General features: G+C 39.7%; 1 protein-coding gene across 1 annotated transcript in view; it reads left to right on the forward strand.

Moving 5' to 3' along the window:
- The first annotated feature begins 209 nt into the window (after positions 1-209).
- Positions 210-18,399, forward strand: part of PEX7 (peroxisomal biogenesis factor 7) — a 77,048-nt gene continuing 58,858 nt past the window's right edge. The window contains exons 1-5 of the mRNA XM_042987208.1: positions 210-436; positions 2,238-2,295; positions 3,199-3,349; positions 14,918-14,995; positions 15,795-15,903. Coding sequence (XP_042843142.1) covers positions 307-436; positions 2,238-2,295; positions 3,199-3,349; positions 14,918-14,995; positions 15,795-15,903 — 526 coding nt within the window. The 5' untranslated portion in view covers positions 210-306. The remainder of the gene's footprint in view (positions 437-2,237; positions 2,296-3,198; positions 3,350-14,917; positions 14,996-15,794; positions 15,904-18,399) is intronic.

The following is an 18,399-nucleotide window of genomic DNA, read 5'->3' on the forward strand; positions in this document are numbered from 1 at the left end:
CGCAGTAAAGGCTAACATGCTAAAACAAAAGTTGTCACCTAACCCTACAATCACACTGCCTTGTTAGGTCTAGTACAAGATAGGTGGCGCAAATCACTTTGTTTTGCCCAAAACAAAGATGGACTCCGTCGGAGTCAGAGCCCTTTCCTTTCCGGACCAATCGAAATCCAGCATTCAGGGCACTGGGTGTCCTCACTTCCGCCTCGTCTTCCTGGGTCTCTAATTTGGCGAGGCGGGACTGTCCGCCTCTGATCCGAAACGGCTGTGGCAGCGCCAGGGCGGCGAGGCCCAGAAGCGGCGGGCGGGATGAGCGGGGCGCGCGTCGGAGCGGTGCGGACGCTGCGGGTGCCGGGCCGCCATGGCTATGCGGCCGAGTTTTCCCCGTACCTGCCGGGCCGGCTGGCCTGCGCCGCCGCGCAGCACTATGGCATCGCGGGTGAGGCCGCGCAGCGCCGCCGGGGCGGGGGCGGGTTCCAGCCGAACCCCAGCTTCACCCTGTGGTGGGAAAGCACTTCCGACAGTAGACAGTGCCACAAGTGTACACCAGGGGGAGCCGAGGAGCGCGCGAATTCTGGCTTCCTCCTTTGTCCATTGTGGGGAGTGGGTCTGGGTCTATGATCCTTTCGGTTACGTTGCGGAAGTAGCATCTGGGAGGTGCCTGCTGGCCCATACCCTTATTCCTTAGCGCACCTCCTCCACCTCCACCTGACCCCCCACCCCCACCCCCAGGCACACACTTCCTGCCTTGAGCAGGCTCAGCGGATGTGACCCCTCCGGCCATTCGGACGCGACCGACAGCACTTGTAAGGGGACGGTCTGCAGGGTCACCTGAGTACATTGCTTATGGGTCCACCTTCCTCACAGTCTGCATCCAGGCTGTGGGTCGTAAGAAGGATGGCCTTGAGCGGACGCTTGGAGTCTCCCCACAATTGCCATCATGAAATTGATCAAGTTCTGCCCCTACCTCTTGTTGTCTCAGGAGGAATGCACACATTTGCAAGTAGTTGGAGGTTCAAGTTAACTCGTGCGCGCTCTCTTTCTGTCTCTCTCTTTTGTAATGTTTATTTTCGAGAGAGAGAGAGAGAGAGAGAGAGCGCGCCTCTGAGCAGGGGTGGGGGCAGAGAGAGAGAGGGAGACTGAGGATCCTATAAGCAGGTTCTGTGCTGTCAGTGCAGAGCCCCATATAGGGCGTAAACCGGGAGATCATGACCTAAGTGGGATGCTTAACCAACTGAGCCACCCAGGGACCCCAAGTTCACTGTCTCTTTTCAAGGACTAGACTGGAAGGCGGGATTCCATTCTTAAAATTTCTTCTTTTAACTTAAAGCTTATCTGTTATTTATGCGCAGAAGCTCTGTGAAATAATTCATTGCATAACGTCAGCTTTTGATAGTTGTTTTTCTTTGGCCCTAGGGCGGAAAAAAAAATGGTATGATTTCTAAAATTCAGAAGGCAAGAAATATTTACTTATATTTTCACCACTTAGCTCTTATTGCTTGCACTGGTACGTTCAAGTTTACAATACTTACCCACCAGTTAGGTTGAAACTCATGAGTTTGATACTTTAAATTAAATCCTTTGTAAAACTTACAAGGAGGTGTTTTTTTTTTTTTTAATCCTGTTTAAATTGAGTGTTTTTCCTCCCTCAGTCTATATGACAAATACATCTTTTAAAATATGCTTGTCCCTTAGAAAAATAATTCATTTTGGGTAGATAACTAACCTACTCAGCACTTTACCATCTAGTATGTGGTAAATTCCACCAGGTATTTTGTTTTAAAATCCCATGCTGAATGTATTTCAGATTTATTAGCAAGGCAGTGTGATGCAGTAAGAAGGAGCAGAGCTTCTGGAATCTGTAAGCCAAAGGTTTCTTGCCTGGAAATAGGGATTATGACACCTGTTTGGGAGGTTTATGTGCCTGGCAGCCTGTCTGGCCATAGAATATTAATTCAGATATCTCCCCCCGCCCCCATTTAGGGGTGTGTCTGGATCCCAAGCATAGGTGAGATGAGTTTAATATTTCATGGTTGAGGTGCAATATAGAAAAACAGGAATGGAGCGCACAGTCCTGATCAGTTTATATACACGGTCTCAATAACTTTAGGGAGAAATTTGTGGTAGTAAAATTAGGTACTCATTCCTCAGCAACCTCCCCCCCCCCCCACCCTTCACCTTAGCTGTTCCCTGGCAAGTTCAAAAGCATGATCTTGATTTTTTTTTTTTTTTCTCCTTAGGCTGTGGAACCCTTCTAATATTGGATCAAAATGAATCTGGGCTTAGACTTTTTAGAAGGTAAGGTGGCTCTAATGATTAAACTTACAGGTATTCTCTTTTGCTACCAAAGCCTTAATATAATTAGATTTTGAATCTTTTTGATCAGTAAAATATTTTTTCATTTTTAAATTTGTGGTAGAAAAGAAACTTCAGCATGTGCATATATAGAACTTATTTTTGCCAGTAAACTGTGATTATGTCATTTTTCTTCTAAAGCCCTTGTCTCTTAGTGTTCATTTATAAAGTAGAAAAGTTAAACATAAAAAAATGTAAACTAGTTAGTATACTGTGTGGCGTTTCTAACGTTGCTGTCTTCTTCACATAGTTTGGGTTAATTCATTCAGGAGCTAATTATCCATTTTGTGAGTTATCTAGCACTGCTTTCCGTTTCTTGTTTCTATGGCTGTCTTGACTGTTGGACTCATTAACACCTCCATCTGGGTTAGTCAATGTCAGAGAAAGGAAAGGAAACTCTGTCATGAGATCATGACCTGCTCACAGCTCAGGCGAAATTTTATGTGGGAAGTTGAAATTCTTGGTCTAAATTAGTATTGTGAAGTGCTTGCTGCTCCCTCCTGTGAACCACACAAAAAACCCCCAAAAAAACACAAAACAGTGAGCACCCAGGTATGGCGTCCTGGCCTCATAAATAGCGCCAAATTTCTAAATGGGAGACCGAATTTTAATCCAGCTCCACAGTTTTCTTGCTGTGTGACCTGGGATGTTCCTGTCACATCTCTGAACTCATTTCTGGGTCTGTCAAGTTCTAGCGCTATTTCTCTTCCATAGTTGTGAAGACCATGTGAGATAATGGGTGTTAAAATATGTGATAAACTTGAAAGACTGTAAAATTATGGTTCCTATTTTATGTTCAGCTGCCTGTGCAACCAGATTTTTTTAATTTTACTTTTCCTGGTGTAGCTTTGACTGGAACGATGGTTTGTTTGACGTGACCTGGAGTGAGAACAACGAACACGTCCTGGTCACCTGTAGCGGCGATGGCTCGCTGCAGCTCTGGGACACGGCCAAAGCCGCAGGACCACTGCAGGTCTACAAGGAACACACTCAGGAGGTAGGAAGGCAAGTCTTTCTGGGCTGATTGGTTTTGTTTTAGATGAAATCCATTTGGGGGTGGAAACAAGGGGACTGGAAGTTTAAGCGTTAGTGTTTCTTGCATATGGTAGATGTCATTTGTTATTTGATTATTCCGACATTAAGTACATCTTGCCCTAAGGAGCTAAGAAAGAAGGAAAGGTCAAGCTTCTTCTTAGGCAGTACAAACGCCCCCAGTAGTAGGTATGCTGTAGCGCTGTTTCCTCCAGAAGAGGCCCATCTCTTTCTTCCCGCTGTAGGGCGTGCTTGCCCTATACCGCCTGAAGGAGGAAGTAGGCAGACTTTTCACCAAGGCGTCACAAGATCGCCTTTAGGGCCGCAGTAAGGTTCCTAGGGATTTTCAGAATATAGTGGAGCAAGAGCATCAAATGCAGATTATGAGACAGAGCTTACTGAAGAAATTTGAAATCTCAACCAGTTCATGTATCTAGGTTCTGTGTGTATGTATACGGGTAGCACAGAAGATAGTTTGGTTTTCATATCCTTTAGATAAATACCTAGTAGTGCCATTGCTGGGTCGCCGGGTAGTTCTAGGTTTCATTTTCTTGAGGAACCTCCATACTGTTTTCCAGAGCGGCTGCACCAGTCTGCTCTCCCACCAACAGCGCAAAAGGGTTCCCCTTTCTCTGCATCCTCGCCAACATCTGTCGTTGCCTGAGTTGTTCATTTTAGCCATTCTGACAGGTGTGAGGTGATGAATCACTGGGTTCTGCTCCTGAAACCAGTACTACACGGTATGTTAACTAACTTGAATGTAAATAAATAAATTAAAAAAAAAAAGAAAATAGTTTGGTTTTCAGTCATATAAAACTACAAAGGTATTTTTAATGAATGTGATGGGAAAGACATTCCCTTACGGTGTTTTGCCTAAAATGTTTCAAAATTTCCCTCAAGGTAGCCGTAGATCTTTCAATTTTACTTTCAGATTTGTGTCTAGCACAGTACCTGGCCCATAGAAGGCCTTCAAAGGATGCTTGTTAAATGCAAGAATATTAGTCGTTTGTGATAAAAGGATTAGTTGTGTGAAGATTCCAGAGTGTTAAGAGAGTGGGTTAGGAGTGACATTCAAGGTGACATATACTCAATTTAAGGTTTACATCAACATCTAGTTCTCAATGTGCTCATTACAATTTTTGAAAAATAGTTAACATTTGTCTTCATTGTCAAATAATAGGCTTATCAATTTGCTTACCTTTTTTGAAAAAAGATTTGACCCACTTCAAGTTCTTGGTTATGAAAACTTACCTTTGAACTAAGGATGCAGCTATTTGTATTTCATTGTGGAGGAAGTGTATTTAGCTATACATTTTGTAGTAAAAATGTGCCATGTGGTTAAGACCTTGCTTACTTTAAGAAAATCAATGAATGGAGTGCCTGGGTGGCTCAATTGGTTAAATATCCAACTTTGGCCCAGATCGTGATCTCACAGTTCGTGAGTTTGAGCCTCGCATCGGGCTGTGTGCTGACAGCTCAGAGCTTGGAGCCTGCCTCGCATTCTGTGTCCCCTACTCTCTCTGCCCCTCCTCGCCACCCCCCTCAAAAATAAATAAACATTAAAGAAATTTTTTTAAAAATTTAAAAAATCAATGATTGACTCTTGTGATATGATAGAAGCTGAAAAGTTTACAATGATGGATGCCCATAAAAAATATTAATGCAGAATGACAATGAGTCAATGCATTTAATACCAGTTTGTTCCCTTTAGAAATTGCATTTATGTTTAAAATGGAACAACAGACTTGTCAGCTGAAGGGATCTATCTTTCTTTCCTTTTTCCCTCCCTCCCTCCGTTCCTTCATTTCTTCCTTTCTTCCGGGACACAATTGAACTTGATATATTTCCTTGTGTGTATTTAGTCATGCTTAGCCATTTTTTCTGGATTAGGTTACTGAAATAAGATTTTTCTTAAAATTTAGAATAAATTTAAAGCATCCCCTCCCCCATAGAATTGTGATTATGGGGAAAAATAATTTCCAGTTATGTGTCAGTGAGTCTTGTTGGATTTTACTATGAATAGGATGTAATATCCTTCACTACTTTTCACTACTATGTTTGAAAAGCATTCACTTTTTTTTGTTTTTCTGTTTTTTTTTTTTTTTTACTTTGTTTAGTATTTTAAAGTTTTAACTTGTATTTAAAAAGCTAGATCTGTCCATACTGGTAGCACATGTTTTGTGCCAGGCATGTGCTAGTCTTCAAAGTTGCAAATATGAATAAGACTCAGGTGCTAATCTCTGGTAGTAGATCTGGGACATGCAAGCAAACTAATACAATGTGATCATGTTGAAAAGAAGTGTCTAGAAGGTGCAGATAGAGAAACCAAGGACCGTCACAAAAGAGATGCCATTTGAGCTGAGTCTTGGACAGTTAACAGGAATTCACTGGCAGCCCAAGGGGAAGAGGGCAGTTTTAGTAGAAAAGAGCATCTCACAGGTGCAGATCTGTGAAAGAGCATGACATGTTCAAGGCAGTCACAGGTCCTTTGGTGTGACTAGAGCAGAGTGTCTGTGTGGGAATGGTGGGAGATGAGGCGGGAAAGGTGGGGAAGGGCTATATCCTGATGGGCCTTAAATGCCTGGTTGGGGTTGCACTGGATGCTTTGAATATTCAGGGGAGAGATGGATTAATTTTGTAGATTTGGGGCCACACAGTATGGGCAGACAACAGGACATACACGGATGTGTAAGTATTAGCCATTTTCCACTTAATCCAACTTTTCCAGATGCTAGGTATGACTAGACTGTAATTTAGGTACTAAATTTTACTATTTGAAATGAAAACAAAGTAGAAAGTGCTTGTCTTAACTCAGTGGTTTTCAAACTTTGCCACATATAGAATCACGTAGGGACCTTTTAAAAATCTTCATGGTGGTTGGAGCCAGCCATCAATCGGCATGATTTAGATTCCCAGATTATTCCAATGTACAGTAGTGTTTAGAAGCCACTGCTTTAACTTCATAGGCATTCAGTTCTGATGACCTTATTATGTATATTGTCTAATATTTTGAGGGTTGTAGATTCAAAATGGAGATTTTAAAAACTACATAATAAAATGCATCTTTTGATTTACCTTGTGAAGTGGTAACCTCAAAGCTTTAAAACTTTTTAAAGAAGAGAAAGTGATAGTTTTAAATAGATGGAAACTGTGATGGAATATTTTTGGGTCAAGAATGACCTTCACGCATGAATATGGCTACTATATATGTAGTCTCTCTGTCATACACTCATTGTGGGTCTCAAACACTGTGCCTGTCTCTAAAGCAGGTTGGTGAGTGAATCATATCTAGAAATTAGAATCCCATATCTCCTAATTTAGATCTAGTAGGAAACTTACGTAGGAGAATGATGCAATCTTATTTGATAATTTTAAATCATGTGAAACTAGAAATTTTTTTTTAGTTTAGCTATAATCTGATAGTCTATGAAATTATCCTATTGAATTATTGGCAGAGCTGTTTAAATATATGTAGAATTTACATTTTATGTAAATGTAATGTGAGACAGGGAGGAATTTTATATATATATCTGCATATATTTCAAAAAGAAACAATGGAAAGAGAATCCAAAGCCAATAAAAATGGTTACCTTTAAAAAGGGTGGGGAAGATATCAGGGGAGGCAGAGGACAAGGATGGCTAATTTTCCAAGTATAATTTATATCACAGTTTTGGCCTTGGAAAAGTTGAAATATTTTACAAAGTTAAAAATCACTGTTTAATTAAAAAGGAAAAAAAATTGCTAAAAATTGAAAACAAGCAGAAAACACATTCATCTAGTGATGTATCAAATTGGCATTATAACCAGGTATTGAAAATAATTATTTCAAGTGACTTTAGAAATACAGTTTAGTGATTGTCCATGCCTAATAAGATATTTCTGATAAACAAAAAGAGTTGCAAGGAAGTTTTAAACTGCATTCAGAAAGATAAGTATTGTTATTTTGAAACTCTCATATCATGTAGGTTCACATATACCAGTAATTATGTTATTAGAAACCAAAAATTTTTATGTAAGAGAAAAGTAATATGAGAATAAAGAAGTTAAATAGAGACATTTAATCCTAAAACTGGGAAGTATCTGCACAGACTCATGATTTATTTTTCTCTGTTTAAAAAAGTCCATTTGTTCTGGTTCTTTGGACTGTAAAGACTGAGCTGCATTGACAACTCAGTCTCAGTGATATCCCTAGTGCCCAGATTGTTGCCTCTAAATACCATTTCCCACTAAAAGGATCTGGGGATCTTTGGAGAAATAGTTGATTCCAGGACTGGCAGGAAACGTACAAGGTGAATCCAAAACATCTTCTTGTGTCAGAAGACTGTGAAAGTCCACTGGGATCACATTAGACGTTTGGAACAGATAACCTGAAAAGGCTCTCAGTGGCCAATGATGGACAATCTCAACATCAAAAAGAATGACAGCAATGAGTTGGAACACTATACACACAGAGAGATACACACTTATATGTATATTTCTACCCATTACATGGAGTTGTAAACATTAAAAAACAACAGCTGGTCATCACTGAAGATTACTAGGACAATGGCCTCATTCTGAAAATTGATAAGCAAATATGAAGAATCAAGGCATTTATCCTGCCTTTCTGATGTGAATTTTATTGTGGGGTAGTTGAATGGTTGATGTGGAAAATTTCTCATAACTGAATTCTGACTATTAAATGCAGAAGGAATAGCACAATTATAGAGTCACCATTTAGTAGCCCATAATGAAATAATGAGTGTAGGCAAAGATTAGCTATGAATGCTAAAACATTAATTTAATATTTATACATCTTTTGAACAATTTTGAGATCACTAAAAGTGGGTCAGCCAGCAATTATACACCTAATGTAATAGGAAGCTTAAATAAGATTGAACTGAATTGAACCAAACCTCTAGACCTAACTTCTAACTTAAAGGAAATGGGAGGAGTAGAGGAAAATGTTGACACCAGGAGAGACAATTAGCCAAATCCAGAATGCAGAAGATTCTATGGGACCATTAACTTTGTTTCTTCAACAATTATAAATGTCATGGGAAGGGTGGGTGGGGAAAACAAGATGGGAGAGGAGGACTTTCCTAGATTAGATCTAAGAGATGTAACAACTAAGGGTAAAATATGGATTTTGTTTAGTTTTTGATTCAAATAAACCACCTGTAAAAAGACATTTTTGAGACAGTCAGGGAAATAAGAATGTGGACTGAGTTTTGGATGATATTAAGGAACTGTTATTCATCTTGTTAGGTGTGAAAATGGCCTTCTGCTTATATAAAAAAGAAAAATATCCTTATCTGCTTAAGTATTTATGAGTGAAGTGGTCTGATGTTAAAATACTCCAGCAGTCAGTCAGTCAGTCAGTCAGTAAGTCAGTCAGTAACAGGACAGATGAAGCAAGGTGGCAAAATGTTGATAATTCTGGAAAGTATGTGATAGATACCTGGGGATTTATTATGATATTTTTTCTTTTATGCACATTTTAATGTTTCTATAATGATAAATTTAAAAAATTGTTTCACATTAAAAGAAATATGTAGCCTTTTCTAATCGCTCAGTAATTAAAAGTCAGTGTCCCTTTCCTTTGTATTGATACAGATAAGTATGAACATTCTGGACATAGTTTTTATTTGATGATTTTTAATTAAATAGACCAACTTAAAAAGGGCAGCACTATACAGTAGATTAAAAGCGAGCTCTTTGGGAATTGATTTCAGTAATAAAATTTGTCCTCTCAAACTGTGGTTTTGATGAGGTTCAGATTTCATAAAGCAACGCAAAATACTGTTCAGTGTGGTTTTTTTTTTTTTTTTCTTTTTGCAGTTTCTCAATTTTCTTCATCACTGCCGAGAGTAATTACTTAAGATAGGCCTTTAGAGGACCCTGCTTTTAAAGCACAACTGCATTCCTCTCTTCTTTTTTATGCTTAATTGGGCCATTAAGTCATGTCCACTGTTTGAGTGGGAGTGGACAGGGGAATTGGAAATAGGAAAAGGTTGGAGGACTGGACTGATGTGAGGTGTGCTCTTCATGCAGATTTCTCTGCGCCTTCATTCATTCTAGAAACTTTGATTAACCCTACTGTCTGCAAGGGACTGTGTGAAGCCTAGTGGGGAAGATGAGTGAATTGGGAATGGTCCTTGCCCTGCTGGAGTCCTTGTCCTCTCTAGGGAGGGAGGCTTACGCTGCTGGTTATCTAATTTATAATGTGATAAGTGCCGTGAATGTATGGAGTGCTACAAGAGGAGAGGATCTTGTCTGCAGGAAGGGACCAGGATGGCATCCTTAAGTCTGAAGGGAGAGTAGGATTTAACTATTCAAGTGGAGGGGCACCTGGGTGGCTCAGTCAGTGGAGCATCTGACTCTTGATTTCTGCTCAGGTCATGATCTTACAGGTTAGAGAGTTCGAGCCTCACATCTATCTCTACTCTGGCAGCACGGAGCTACCTGGGATTCTCTCTCTCTCTCTCTCTCTCTCTCTCTCTCTCTCTCTCTCTCTCTCTCTCAAAATAAATAAATAAACTTTAAAAGATAACTATTCAGGTAGAGAGAGTCCAGAGGAATAGGGTTAGAGGCAAAGGAAAGTGCCCTCTTGAAGGGCGGGTACTGAGCCTGTGTGCCTGGAAAAGTCAGCATTTTGGCTGTTATGCTAAGACCAGTGGGAAGACATTGAAGATTTTGAAAAATTTACCATGAAAGATTTCATGTTTACATGAATATATGTAAGAAGTAAACATGTATAATGAATGCTTGCATATTCATCATCTAACTTAAGAAATAAAACATTACCTATGCTTTTGGAGCCCCTGCTTACAGATGCTATCTTCTATCTACTTTTTTCTGATTCCACCCTTCTTCCTCCTCTTTTCTTTCCTCCCCTCTTCCCAGAAGTAACCACTAATTGTGAATTTCTATTTCTGTTTTCTTTTCTTTTTCGTTTTACTACATATGTATGCATCCCTAAATCACTCATAGTTTTGCATGATTTCGACCTTTGGGTAATAAGCAGCAGCATGGATGAATGTCAACGTGGAGTGAAGATGGTAAGTTGCAGGAGCCACAGAGCATGATACCATTGAAGGGCTTTCTGTGGGGGAATGACGTTTGTGTTTTTATGCAATGCGGATAATGGATTGGAGGTGAGCCAGGATGGATAGGAAGAGCAGTTGAAGGATGCTACGGTCTAGGTGGTAGGTAGCTGAGGAGTTGATGGCTGTAGCCTCTTAAGAGAAATTATGTACAAACTTGGAACTATGGTCTTTTGGGATCCTGTCTCTCCTAATTAGTTGGCCTTTCTGTTCCTCAGACGTGACAAGCTTGTTTCCTGCGTCAGGGTCTTTTCCTAGTCTTCTGCCAGAGCCTTTCCTCTCAAACGTGCAGAGTTCTGTCTTTCCTGCACGCAGGTCCCTGCTCAGAGAGATCTTCCCTAACCACTCTACTGAGAAGTGACCTCTTAATTCTACATTGTTTTCCAGTCTCCTTCCTTTGCTTTATTTTGCTCCATAGCTTTCCTTTAAAATCGCATTCTGAAATTATTTAATTATAGTCCATCTTCCTCTGCTAAAATATATGACCCATCTGGACTGAGGCTTTGTCTTGTCTAACATTGTACTCCCCTTCCCCTTGTGCCTTGTACACAGTAGGTGCTTAAGAAATACTTGTTGAATAGATTAGTGAGGTAACTTGAAGTTGGGATATTGGAATCTACTCATCCTTTTTCAACTCTCTCTCAAACATCTCTCTGACTGTAAACTTTTTTCAGAGCCTGAGGTTAATGCCCAAACCCTGCTCCCACTAGACATTTCCACTTGACTGTCTTGCTGTCACTTCAAAGTCAGTATGTCCAAAATTACACATTATCTTCTTTCCTCCAGTCTTCCCATTTTGTTAATGCCACCACCACTGATAGTCCCCAGGCACAAAACCTTGGTGTTATCCGGCAGTGTTCCCTAGTCCTGATCCCTTGGGTGCTGTCTATGCCTGTATATGACTTTGTGGAGGGGGGGGGAGGTGCAGTTCTGATCACTGTTTTCACTTCTGCTTTCTGCTATTGACATTTTAGCCAGGCCTCAAGGTCCTGCTTGGATCCTCTCTTCTGGGCATCAAGCTGAATTTTCCATCCCAGCACCCATGTTGTACTTATGTCTGTAGTTTTATTATTATTATTTTTAATATTTATTTATTTATTTTGAGAAACAGAGAGAGAGAGAGAAAGAGAGAGAGTGAGCGAAGTGGGGGGGGGGGCAGAGAGAGAGGGAGAGAGAATCCAAAGCAGGTTTGTGCTGTCAGCACAGAGCCCGATGTGGGGCTCCATCTCGTGAACCGTGAGATCATGATCTGAGCCAAACAACTGGGCCACTCAGGCACCCCCCCCTCACTGTAGTTTGTTTGTTTGTTTGTTTGTTTTTTTAAGTTACTTTCCTGTATCCTAGTATTTTAAATACAGTCAAATAAAATATTTTTTGAGTTGCCTTTTTAAAAAATGTTTTTAAACATTTATTATTTTTGTGAGAGAGAGAGAGAGACAGAGAGAGACAGAGCACGAGCAGGGGAGGGGCAGAGAGAGGGAGACAGAGAATCCGAAGCAGGCTCCAGGCTCCGAGCTGTCAGCACAGAGCCCGACGTGGGGCCCAAACCCACAACCGCGAGATCATGACCTGAGCCAAAGTCAGACGCCCAACTGACTGAGCTACCCAGGCGCCCCTTGAGGTTGCCTTTATTTCTTTTTGTGTTATCCCACTTTCAACATCACCCTGGGGATCCTGTCCCTAGTTTTGTCCTAGAGTCCTACTGCTTGCACTTCGTTGTGTGACTGATAAGACAGCTGGCAGCAACACCGCCGTCAGCGTGGTTACCTTCTATCTTTTGTTCTCATTAGGGCTGGGTTCCCCTATGGGGGCTTTTGCAGTTTTAAAAGGTAAGAAGTCATAAGGTTTCGAATCCCGTGTCATACTGGACATGTGTAGAGGCAGTGGAGTGTGAGACGTTGATCTTAGTTTTTAGTTATATTTGTTCAGTTATCCTCTGAAACGAAAACAGTAGCTCTTTATAACTACTTAGCAGTGATGCAGATTGTGAAGGTAAATTCAGATGGATAAACTCTTTTAACTCCCATTTGTTGAGTGCTTATTATATTGCAACAAGCATAGGCATACAAGGTGGTTTTGCCCACATGACGGATCTTCCAGAATCTAGTAGGTATTTAACACAAGTTGTCGTAAAATATGGTAAATGTTGAATTATAAGTAGGTGCAAGGTGCTGTTGGAGTGCATGGAAGGAAACATTTAAATCATGGAGGGTTTTATCGAGGTGAGGCTTATTTCATAAAGGCTGTGGTGGAGCCCAGTCTTGACAAATGAGTGGGAGGTCACCAAGTGGACAGTGGACAAGGGCTTTAAGTTCTTGGATAATTCACGGAAACAAAGTGGGATCAGTTTGGGCTCCCACGAAGGGCGATACTAGTAAGGGCAGGCTTTTACTTCCCTAATGTCGCAGCCCCACGTCATTCCAATTCAACAGTGCCCTCAGGTAGCATGATGTAGAGTCAGCCTCACGTAGTGATTAAGGGTGGACTCTGCAGTTAGGCTGCTGAGGTTCAGAGTTCAGCTCTGTCACTTAACTAGCTTTAGGAATTTGAAGAGTTTATTTATACATTTTGGGTCTTGTTATAGTATCAATTTCATAGAAGGGAAGATTAAATGAGATAAAATAGGGGCACCTGGGTGACTCAGTAAGGTATGTGTCCGACTTCGGCTCAGGTCTTGATCTCACAGTCCGTGGGTTCGAGCCCCGCGTCGGGCTCTGGGCTGACAGCTCTGAGCCTGGAGTCCGCTTCAGATTCTGTCTCCCTCTCTCTCTGCCCCTCCCCTGCTCATGCTCTGTCTGTCTGTCTCTCTCTCTCTCTCTCTCTCTCTCAAAAAGAAATAAACATTAAAAAAATTAAATGAGATAAAATATGTAAAATGCTTATGACAACATGTGGCACATAACAGGTGCTAAATAAAGGTTTGCTATTGTGGTTATTTTTGACTGTTCACATCAGCCTAGAGTAGGAGTTGGCAAACTACTACTCATGGGACAGGGCCCAACCTAGCCTGCTATCTGATTTGTAAATAAAGTTTTATTGGAACACAGCTATGCCCACTCATCAAGTATCAGCTATGGCTACTTTTGTGCTCTACTGGGCCGAAAGACAGACCAAATGGCCCATAAAGCCCAATGTGTATATATGTATACACACTCTATATATACTCTCTCTATATATATACTACTCTACAGAAGAAATGTGCCATGCCCTGGCCTAGAGGATAAAAGCAAACTCTTCAGCTCACAATGACTGCTTCCAAGCCTATCTTTTTCCATCCATAACTAACAGATGGCCATGGCAGCTCTTTGGTTTTTGTTGCCCCTTCTTTATGAGCTGCTTCTGTTGCTGGATTGTGGTTTCTTCAGTGTTCCAACTGATTTTCTCTCTTTTTCATGAATATGGACAGCAGCAGGGCCAGGACTAGAATAGGGTGGGTGAAGCACTCACTTTAGGTACATGATTAAGGAGGACCCCAACAACTCAATAGTCAAATAATATCTTAATGCAGTAATTTAAAAAATCAGAAATACTGCAAAAAAATCTGTGATGAGAAAAATATTAAAGTTTTAAACAAAGACAGGATCAGTATTACCAATTTTGTTTTCTGAAACTAAGGTGCCAACATGGCTAGGCATAGTGCCAGACAGCAGAGAATGGGTAACCCATATTTAAGCCCCAGCAAACTGCATATCCTGCTTCCTACATAAATATGGTAGCTAGAATTTTTAAGACTCAGAAGGATCTGCTGGCTGGTCACTTTTAGTGCTATGTACTCGGGTGTATGTCAGGACTACTTTAATAGAGAATAATTATGCATATATGTTGTTGAACTTAGCTTACAGTAGTGATCTGTATATGTCTGTTGTATAAAATGACAGAATGAAAAATATTTCCATAAGTTTTCAAATGGTTCATTTGAAATGGTTCACTGAAAGCAGTAAGGCCTAGATTAGAATAGCAGCACTGGGTAACTACAGCTGTTTACCAAGAGATTGGAAAGGATTACCTGGTTCCTCTAAGCTTTTTCTAAGAAAGGCCAGATAGCGTTATTAACTGAATTTTAATGCTATCTGATGGACACTGACCTGGCAAGCTTTTTTAGATGACTAGCTTTCTAATCTGCTTTGACATTTCTACAAGGTGCTGCAAACAGTGATTTGTCGATAGGTTAAAAATATATATAATTTGTTTTAGTGAAGGAGGTTGGGAAATAATCTGTAGAACTCTGTTAGAATGGAATCTTATCATAAGGAATATGTCTGGAGGAATGGACAAAATGGTCTTTCCATTTCTCAGACACCATGGTGGAGATTTGTAGGACTTCATTTGATGTTTCAATGAAGTAAATTGGTTGTTCTAACTGGCTATCGCTGTTCTAAAGAGATAAAATGTAATATTTAACTTGATGCTCTTTTGCTTTCTAAATGACACATTAAAATGTTTTTAGGTCTATAGTGTTGACTGGAGCCAGACCAGAGGTGAACAGCTCGTGGTGTCTGGCTCATGGGATCAAACTGTCAAACTGGTATGTCAGAATCATTGTATTTAAAACCAATATTCTCTTCCCCAAAGTTTCCGTTGAATTTTTTTTCTTCTCTTGAACATACTTCTATATCTTTTCAATTGCACAACTAATTTCTTTTCAAAAAACTGTATTAAAGCCTTTGTTAGAATTTAAAAATTTTTAATTTTTTGTCTGTGAACTAACAACAATTAACTCAGCATTAATTATTTTAGCCCCTTAAATACCATTTTGCTTTATATAAAAATAGACTGTAAAAAATCTTTGAGGGGTGCCTAGACGGCTCAGTCAGTTAAGTGTCTCACTTAGGCTTAGGTCATGACCTCACGGTTTGTGAATTCACAGTGCAGAGCCTGCTTGGGATTCTCTCTCTCTCCCTCTGTCTCTGTCCCTCCCCTGTATGCGCTCTCTGTCTCTCTCTCTCTCTCAAAATAAATAAACTTAAAAAAATTGAAATATGAATGTATATTACATGTGTATATGTAAATACATTTATAGAGGGATGCCTGGGTAGCTCAGTGGGTTAAGCATCTGACTTTGGCTCAGATCATGATCTCACAGTCTGTGGGTTCGAGCCCCGCATTGGTCTCTGTGCTGACAGCTGGGAGCCTGGAGCCTGCTTCAGATTCTGTGTCTCCTCTCCCTCTGCCCCTCCCCACTTGCACTCTGTCTCTCTCAAAAATAAATAAACATTAATAAAAAAATAAATACATATATGCTGTATTGTATATTATATATATGTATATATAAACATAAACTTGAATTTACGTCTAAGTAAACTGATCTGTTAATTTATTTGTAGTGGGATCCAACTGTTGGAAAGTCTCTGTGCACCTTTAGAGGCCACGAAAGTGTCATTTATAGCACCATCTGGTCTCCCCACATCCCTGGTTGCTTTGCTTCAGCCTCAGGTAAATAATTCATTTACCAAAAAAGCCTTGTCGTGAATGGTGGCCTTACTCTCCCCAGTAGGTGGCACTGTGTACTTGAGATTCGCAGGGAAAAGGGACTTCATTACTATTCTTTGTGCTCTTTAGGATTGTTTCATTCTTTATCAACCTCTAGACAAGAATTAGCCAGGCCTGGATTACTTTTCAACTCCTAGTGAACAAATGTGGTTTGTCTTAGGCATATTATAACTGGTTATAAATCTGCCAAAATTGGGAAATGTTCTAGTTCTTTTTATTAGCCACTGAGCTCCTTTGCTTAGATGGCATTATCCTTGGTTTGTTTATCAGAATAAAGGTTGCTAAGTCTGAGTAACAGTTACAAGAGTGTGTAGTATGTGCTAATTAATGACAAATATTTGTGGTGATTGACAAAGTAAGACAATGACTCTTTATTTTTTACTTCTTTTATAACTTTCAAAAAATAAATTTATAAAGGAAAAACAAAAATGGTATCCTAGATAATCCCTATTCTGACCATATTACATAGTAAGGAAATTCAAACAATGCAGAAACATGCCAAATAAAAAATAAGCCCTCATCCCTCCCCCTCCATAGAACCACTGTTAATATTTTCTTGTATTCCTTTCTTGTATTCCTCCATAAAAATTCTTATTCCTATTTCAGAACATATGGTATAAAAATGAAAAATATTTATGGGGAGTATTCTTGAGGAAAATGTCAGATGTCTTTTGCTCAGTGGTGTTAGGTTTTGTATGCTTATAGCTATAAAACTTTTGTTGTTGAAATTGTACAGGAAAATAATTTTATTTATTTATTTTTTTAAAGTTTATTTAATTTCAGAGAGAGAAAGAGAGTAAGTGAGCATGAGCGGGGGAGGGGCAGAGAGAGAATCCCAAACAGACCCTGTGCCGTCAGCACAGAGCCCTGCGTGGAACTTGAACCCATGACCTGTGAGATCATGACCTGAGCTGAAACCAAGAGTCAGACGCTTAACCGACTGAGCTATCCAGCCCCTCAGGAAAATAATTTTATTATTGTGAGATTGTGAGTCAGAAAATCTCCTTCCCTGGGACACCTGGGTGGCTCAGTTGGTTGAACATTCTGCTCTTGATTTCAGCTCAGGTCATGATACCAAGGTTGTGGGATTGAGCCCTGTATTGGGCTCTGCATGGAGCCTGCTTGAGATTCTCTCTCTCTCTTTCTCTCCATCTGCTTCTGTCCCCTGCTCGCTCACTCACTCTCTCAAAAAAAAAAAAAAAAAAGAAGAAGAAAAGAAAAGAAAAGAAAATCTCCTGTCCCAAATTCATTTTCCCCATTGAAAACATTGCTGTTATAAAACAGTTTTTGATTGTGGAGATTTCTTAGTCGGCTTAGTCCAGTATTATAGTTGAACTGAGTGAATCAGAACACCATTCAGAAGGAGTTCTTAGACTCTAGTTTTAAATAAACTTGATGGAAAAGAACATTCTCCAATTATATTTTATGAATTATACACATAAATTTATATTAAATACTTAAAGTTATGAAATTAAAACAAATTTAAGATAGAAAAAGAGGTACACTATGTTTTTTTTTTTTTCATTTGATCTACTACCAATAAACATTTGGCTAAAGAATTTTCTGAATACTTTTTCCTTCCTAAAATCCCTGACACTTTAATATACATTGCTTCATTTTTCTTTTAGATAATTTGTGTAATGTATTGAGTGCCATTAAAGCTGTAAAAAGTGTAGAAATGAAACAAAGGTGAACAATTAATTGGCATAGGCAACACAGGGTTGCTCTGCCAGGCTGCCTCCTTGAGTCACTTCGCCCTTGACTCAGAGAACAAGTAGTAGGAAGGAGAAACCAGTGTCTGCTCAGAGCATTCCAATGTGAGGCATGATTAAATTAGACCATTTGGGGGAATATATTCATAAATATAATCTATATGACACTAATTACTTTCAAGAGTGTTTGTTTTAGAGCAGCAACACCTTATAGATTAATTGAAACAATAACAACAACTTTCCCAGTCTAGGTGATAGTGAGAATCTGATAATGTTAAGGTAATAGTTACTTTAACATTTGGACCTTGAAATGATAAATAAATGCACCTTAGTTTTTTAAATGTTTTCCAATTTGATGAGCGAACAATGATACCTAATTTTTGTTTTGATTTGCATATTTGGTTATGAGGGATAGTGAATATTCTTTATATGTCAGTTGACCACCAGAGTTTTTCTTTTGTGAACTGCAGTTTCATGTTTTGGGCCCATTTTTCTACTGAGAGATGTTGTTGCTTTTCTGTATTGATGCATGAGCTCTTTTTTTATATTTAGGAATTAGTCTTCTGTATCTTACATGTATTTTCCCAACTTTTTGTTTGTTTTTAAACATTTTATTTTATGTGGATGACTTTTTTATATATAATTTTAGAGAGAGAGAGCAGGGGAGGGGAAGAGGGAGAGAGAGAAAATCTCAAGCAGGCTCTATGCTCAGTGCAGAGCCTGACAT

This window comes from Panthera tigris, chromosome B2 (genome assembly GCF_018350195.1).
Source record: "Panthera tigris isolate Pti1 chromosome B2, P.tigris_Pti1_mat1.1, whole genome shotgun sequence".
In the NCBI taxonomy this organism is placed as follows: domain Eukaryota; kingdom Metazoa; phylum Chordata; class Mammalia; order Carnivora; family Felidae; genus Panthera; species Panthera tigris.